Here is a 7,430-nt window from a genome sequence, read left to right on the forward strand (position 1 = left end):
TATGCATTTTTATCTAAATTATTGCAAAACAAAAAATAGATATTCAAATACATTCCCGTAGTATTGAATTGAATGTCTTTTGTTAGCATTAGTATTGATTTGATTTTAGTTTAGCCTTTTGTTAGCATTATTTTAATTTACTAATGTTAATGGCTATAAAGCTTATTGGAACATTCAAAAGTTCTAAGTCCAACCTTGAAATAATACCTTAAAAGACAAACTTATGAAAATTTTTAAGAAATATTTGTAAATTACATCACAATAAGTATATTTATATATTAAATATATCTAGAATTTCTATATATGTAATGTCAGGTTGGTTTGGTTTCGGTTTGACTTTCTTTAGTTAAAACCAAACCAAACCAATTATGGTCGGATTTTTTTTTCCAACACCAAACCAAATCAAACCAAACCATAGTCGGATTTGTTTTCTCGGTTTGACTCGGATTATCGAGTTGGTGCGATTTGTCGGTTTCCTTTGTACACCCCTAGTAGTGGAAATATATATATCGATTGCAAGTTTTAGAAAATCCTCTACCAATGGAAACTTAAACAATATGAAATTTCATTTTATTTTAATTTCATTAAGAATAAGAAGTAGTGAATTTGGTTCCTGAATTATTGTTTATTCCGTGATTGTTCATGTGCTATTCGCCCTACAAATCTGTCTTTCAACTAAATCAAATTGGCGATTAATTTAAGTGCTTATACTTCAAAAGAAGCTAACAGAAGTTAAAACAACTAACTTAAACATGTGAAGAAGCGTTGTTAGATGTTCCATTTTAATTTCCTATTGAGGCCTAACTTAAACATGTGCTCGAGATATAGTTGTCCACATACTAATAATCTTAAATTCTTGGTGTGAAAATTAATATTCTGAAGAAATCACAAATGGGATAGGAATTTTTGAAGAATCTCAGTTCATAGCACAAAAATCAATTTAAAATGGATTTTTAAACTTGTCACACTAAAACAACCTATAGTATGCTGCAACAATTCTTTCTTCTAAGATCAAATAAATCTTTAAAAAAAATTATTATTCAAAAAGGCAATATTAGCCTCAAACTTTAACATCATCAATTAGAAGGTATACATATTAAAAAATGCCTTAAAAAGTAGAGACTTGCTTCACAATCTTTCTTCAGGTTGGCCATCCTTAATTCCAGACAAGGCTATAATAACTTACAAATCTACAGGTCCAAAGCTGCTCCAGTCATCAGATGTTGGATCTGTATGGACAGTTCCAATCTTTGGTCTTGAAGATGGATCGGGAAAGTTCCAGAAAGAATCAGAATTCTCGAAGAACACATAAAATAAGACAGCCGATGCCAAAAATAATGCCAAGAGTAATAGATAAATCTGCCACTCTGCAATTGAAGAGAGGGGAAAAAAAGATCAATTTGGACTCAAAACGCACATTACCTCTCATACAGAGAAAAGAAAAAGAGATAGACCTTTCCAATCAGCTGGGACATTTAACTTTGTCACCATTGCTCCCCATTGAGAGGAAGTGGTAAGAGCAACCCTGTCAAATGTGCACCAATGTGGACTTATAAGGTAAGTAGGCAGAGAGAATAAGAGTTTTGATTGCCAGAGAATAAGTAATGAGAGAAATTACTCCACTCGACATTAATATTTCAAGAGACCTATGTGAAGTATAAGCATAAAGCGACCCAAGGTTTCAACTTTGAAGAGCGCATATTTAGGCAAAGAACAATTATCATTAGGCAATCATGTAATCAAGGAATCACCGATAACTAGCATCTAAGACTCCGAAAAATAACAGAGAAGATAAAGCTAACTTGGAATGTTGCACAGAAATCCAGGCAGAAGAATACCTAAAACTAGCACCATTGTTTACCTTAAGACTTATAGACCAGAAGGGCAAGAGCAGAAGGGGGTAGAGAGGAAATAATGAAAAGGAGCACAATCAGAAGTTATGCAGGAAACACATACAGGTCCAAGTTAAGCCAACGTAATAACTTATAGGTGCGGCAGATAATCTCAAAAGCACATAGATTTTCTTCAATATTCAGCCGTTGTAACTGAAGCAGTTATTTTTTGTCTTCTTCAATAATCAGTTGCTGTAACTTGTCCATTTATGCACTTAAACAAAAGTAGATTACAGGCTCAAGATATTCATGAAACGTTCTTGGCATCACCATATCTACTCAAGCTTCTTGGTAAACTTAATTGGCCAAATCGTACGTACAAGACTATCACATAAACTTCCCTTTTCACCCTCAAGTCACGAATTATATCTCTGTTTAGAATTCCCTGAGAAACATGGCTTCTAAAAGATAAGGCATAAGCTTCAGAACAAAGGACCAATGACAGAGACTAGTTGGTTATAGCAACTTATTGCTAGAATAACACATACCTTTCACTAGGACAAAACTCCAAAGAAGTAATATTAGTACCCAAGTGCACTCTCCTGTGCAAAGAGGAGATCTCCATATTTTTCACTTCAATAACACAGACATCACCATCTTTGCTTCCCCTGCATTTAAATGATAAGCAGAGATTCGGATATTAACAAAATAGCCCCACTGCTGAACACCATAAGACAGGCCTATAAACCATGTATTGGAGGGGAGACAGTCATCAAGAAGAAGAGAAGTTAAGAGTCACCAAAGAACTTCAATCATACAAAAAGCACTAAAAAATACGAGGTGTTTTAGCAAGATGAACACTTCATATTAGTTTGATGGAATCCTAACTCCAAGAGGAAGAAATAGGAATCAGATGCTATTCTGTTTTAGGTCCTCTCCAGGCCTCATATCGTCCTATCTCATCACGGAATTGTGTATCTCAAATCAACTCAATGATTCATCCAACATCCATGCAAAAACACTGCTTTAATCAAAGACTCGCAATTGCATAATCGATGTCCAATTCCAATCTTAAGCTTCAACAGCTTGTATCCAAGGAAGGTATTCGACAGTAATGATGCAGATGATAATCGAATGTCACTATGACTAGGAGAAGCAAAAGGATAGAGATCTTACAATGCAAGATATTTCCCATCCAAACTAATTGACATAATGGAAGCTGGCTTTTTTAACAGGCTTTTATGTCCAATTTTCTTCCATGTACTGATGTCCCAAACTGCCATCAATGTCTTATTGCCTGTTTTATTGACACAATTTTGGATAGTTACACATTGTTTGCAATAAGAAATGTTACACAATTTCAATATACTAACTTCTTTAACTAAAGCCAGAATTTAGCATACCTTTCTGAATGGTAGTGAACAAAAATGGTTTTGTCCCATCTTTAGAGAACCTGCAGAGCTCAATATTCTCATCCTGCAATGTGGAAGAAAAGATACAAAATCAACATAAAAAGGGATGAACAATGTCTGACAGGTCAGACGGTCATACTATACAGAACTTACTGAATTTCGTGTTAAAGTTACTGGGACACCGTCGCTTGTCTTCCATATTCTGGCGGCACCATCTGTGGATGTGGAAGCTAAGAACTCTGAATCTAAGCTGAAGATATATAAAAGTAGGGGAAAGACTTTAAATCTTGTCCAAACATCAAACAATAATTCTTAAACTTCTACAATACATGGATTCAATATCATTTCTGCAATCGCAATAAGAGGCTCGGTAAATAAACTCTTAAATCTTTTGAAATTTGTTTTGTAGGAAGATTGTCATAATCATATTCAAAGATCAGATTCACATTTCAAAACTCAAAGTATATACCATGAATGCAAATCCATGTACAATCATGCATGTATTATAGGATTCTTGATCACAAAATGAATTGTTCTTGAACATATATCGTTTTTGAACATATCAACATGTTTAGTTCTTCTATGACATCCCTCACTTCTTTAATATGACCAAAAAGGATTAAGTATAATTTTGTATTCAAATTCAGTTACTGTAGTTTACATCCGATGTTATTCAATCCAAGATGGAAATTCCTGCAAACCAGGTTTCCTACTAATCTCTTTTTTCACTTTTAGTTCCCCATGAGAACAAACTACTTCCAACACTAGCTAAGGAGCACACAGAGCAACAGCAACAACTTGAAAATCTGGTATGATGCATGACAGGTGAACCAAAAGGCTAAACTAGTACATGGGATTATAATTGGATGATAAAAGCACTTCACCCTTATCTTTAAAGTGCAAAATCAACATCATATTGGTTAAAAGAAACAAGACTAAGATCCTTCGCTTCATTTTTCCATCAATTAGTTTCTTTAGAATATAATTTAATAAGACATTTCAGCACTAAAGTGGATCTCCTGGAACTTCTAAACATAAATCTTCCATCTAGCAAACAGGTCATAATCACATTTCAGTTAGAAATGCAATAACAAGAATATTGTTTCTACGCTAAAATAACCAAACAATGCTTCATGTCTGATTGTCACCTAATAAACCGCATATTTTTCTGTAACCAATACATAAACGACATCTTCTTTCAAGCTTCATATAACACTGCATGTCAGAGCTATGACAAACAAAAGTGAAGAAGACCCCTCTCGGTTTTGGCTTGCTTGGAAGGTTTCTTTTGGTTAACTAAGCATTGGTGCATATTATCACAGCAAAAGGGCTTGTAAACATGGGATAACAAGCTTCCCAGATGATAACAGCTGAATTTGAGCATCATATAGTGCTCAAAGCCTCAAGTTTCATTATTAAAGAGAAATCAGTAGCCACCAAATGGCACCATAAAGAGAATAAATGGATTGCTGTCTGCTGATCAACTTCAATTATGGAACATGCAATTATACACATTCTGAAACTTATAGGTCCCTAGAGCTCATATCCGGTAAAATTCTCACAGATCATAAATAACTGAGGATTCTGCACAACTATAATCTGAGTAGAGTTAACTATACCTGAAATCCATGTCTCTGAATGACTTGTGAGCTTTAGGTTCATCCACAATAATGCGCATGGTAGGCCACTCAAAAAGTCTGAAATGTCCATCCTTTAAGATTCAAAGGGATAGAAAGTCAGAACAAGAAGATAACATTCTTTGAACATCAGTATAAGAGAAATAATCTTTCACAAATTGCTCACAACTCCGCCAGTGGCTAATTTGGAACCATCAACACTAAAGGCCATGCATTTTTGTGGACCAACATCTTCGAGAGGAAACTCCTTGCATACAAATTTTATATTATCTTCATGACCATATAACTCAAACAACCTGCATCAAACAGCAAATTAATATATCCCCTTCAGGCCAAGAAATAAACAATAAGCGTGACAATAACCATACAAAAACTCATATTAGTCATCCGTATGTTCTTTTGTTGGGTGAAAAACCTAATCGGTAATCTGAAAAGATAACTACCGGCCAAAATGAGACCTGAAACCTGTATAACACACTCCCACACTGGAACATTGCACTGCATTGAATTTATAGACAAAAATATATACATGATGGGTGTTTTCTTTCATCAATAGATGCAGATTACTGGAACAGAGTATCACAGTCAAGGATCGTCAGCCATTGCTACTCGACCTCGCCTCACCAGCAAGCAGGTCCATGATGTTATGACCAATATTTATTAAAGATGCCAAAGTAAAAAAAATCCTCAATTAAGGATGAAACCAGAGTTCCACAGTGATAAAGTAACAGATTTCTACAAAGAAAACATGCAAAAAAAAAAAAAAAACTCATTGACTGACAATACTAGTCCAGTTTATATATCTCACGTTAATACAAGGGAAAACGACCAGTTTCGCCTCTAGAGGCTATAGTATCTAAAATTGCTCAATTTTACCTCCCATTAAACCCTTGGTCCATTCATACACTTGCCCTCGTCATTAATGGAGCTCCAACATAAAATGGATGGACTCCACGTATCCAAATTCTTCAGGAAAAAAGGGACAAAATTTTCCCCTCTACTTTTGACAGTGGTGCAAAATACCTTCAGGTTGGAGCTTAGTTAGATGTCGAGGGCCAAAAAGAGATTTTTCTAAAGGCGGGGTAATATTAGACAGCTTAACAGAGGACAAATTTGCTCAATTCCAAAGAGTACAGGGGTAAATTTAACCTTTTTCCCTCAATACAATTAACAATCATTTGTATCATGAATCACAACAGCAAAAACACAAGAACAAATTAAAAAGGAAAAGCTGCGAGAAATCTAGAGGCATTCAACTCATGCATTTCTTGCTCAAGAAACTACCAACTGCCAAAATAATCAATCTTTTTCACAACAAAAGCGGTAAATAAATCAGCTTTAAGAACTAAGAGAAAACAAAACGGGGTTTCAGTATTTACTTGCAATCAGTGGTAGTGGAGCACACAAAGTCGTCCCCAGTTGGATGTACTGCAATGCACACCGCATTACCACTTTCCTCAAATACATATGTCGCCTATAATCAATACCCATAAAAACAATAAGCAAATTTCACCAACATCACTAAAAAATCCCAGGAAAAATTAGCCATATATAAGTCAGGTATTTAAGCTATACAGTGTAACGATTTTTTTACACTAGAATTTTGAAAGCAGGTGATCACCAATTAATACTTATCAGGAAATCAGTAACCTAATTATGTTAGTGAGTGCACCCATAATTTAAAGCAGTGGGTTCAGTAACAAACTTTTCAACACCAATTTAAAATAAAAAAATACATCTATTTTTGGAAAAAAGAGAAAGGGGAACCTTGGGAGAAGTAGAAAGAGAAGTAGTGATGGGATCAAAGGAGAAAATCTCGAGCGAAGAGGAGGAAGTTCCGTTAGACTTAGCAATCACCACCAGATGCGCGTTTTCAGGCCGTTTGATCCATGATGCACACGTCACCTTCCCTTCCACCGTAACATCACCGCCGTCCATTTTTTCCACAACCCGAAAGCAAAACCCACTTTCTCTCTCTGTGTGTATTTGGGTGTAGTACTGTGCGTATATCAAGTTTCAAGGTATAAGAATGGCGGACAGAAATAGAGAGAAATTGATCTTTTGTTCGTTATGGGGAGTTGAGTTTTTTGAGTTTTGCAGAGAAAATTGAGATTTCGAATTTTGTTTAATATTTTTTGGCTTTTGTTTTTCGCTTTTTAAAGTGTGAAAATGAGAAACGATGTGGTGGGACCGCTATATAGAAATGGAAAGTTGGAAACCGGCGAAGGTGGGGCCAGGGAGTATAGTCAACGGATATTTTGGGATATTCGCATTTACGCACTGATAATTCCGCGGGAATGCATTGGTTTCACCTGATTATTACAATTTGCACGTCTGTTTATATTGGCAAAAAGAAGGGGAAAAAATACGCAACTGGTTGTTGGCTAATTAAACAAGAGGATAATCCAAAAAATAGAAAAAGAAAAGAGACGACTTTTTGTTCTTATTGCATGTCAACCTATGTATTTACCCTTAAAATGGACAACAATTGAAGTGATGTCAGATCCGAGCTCATGTCTGCATATAGTAATTGTTCTGCCCTCGATTCG

General features: G+C 35.3%; 1 protein-coding gene across 1 annotated transcript; it reads right to left on the reverse strand.

Annotated features, from left to right (window-relative positions):
* Positions 1–999: 999 nt before the first annotated feature.
* LOC107780756 (SEC12-like protein 1) lies at positions 1,000–7,018 on the reverse strand. The gene is made up of 10 exons (XM_016601337.2): positions 6,649–7,018; positions 6,261–6,355; positions 5,048–5,177; positions 4,864–4,955; positions 3,398–3,494; positions 3,236–3,308; positions 3,009–3,129; positions 2,381–2,500; positions 1,455–1,525; positions 1,000–1,367 (listed from the first exon to the last, which is right to left on the reverse strand). Exons 1-10 carry the CDS (start codon positions 6,817–6,819, stop codon positions 1,183–1,185), a joined length of 1,155 nt encoding a protein of 384 aa, XP_016456823.1. The 5' UTR covers positions 6,820–7,018; the 3' UTR covers positions 1,000–1,182.
* Positions 7,019–7,430: the final 412 nt, after the last annotated feature.

The sequence above is a fragment of the Nicotiana tabacum genome, chromosome 11 (genome assembly GCF_000715075.1).
Source record: "Nicotiana tabacum cultivar K326 chromosome 11, ASM71507v2, whole genome shotgun sequence".
Classification (NCBI taxonomy): Eukaryota; Viridiplantae; Streptophyta; class Magnoliopsida; order Solanales; family Solanaceae; genus Nicotiana; species Nicotiana tabacum.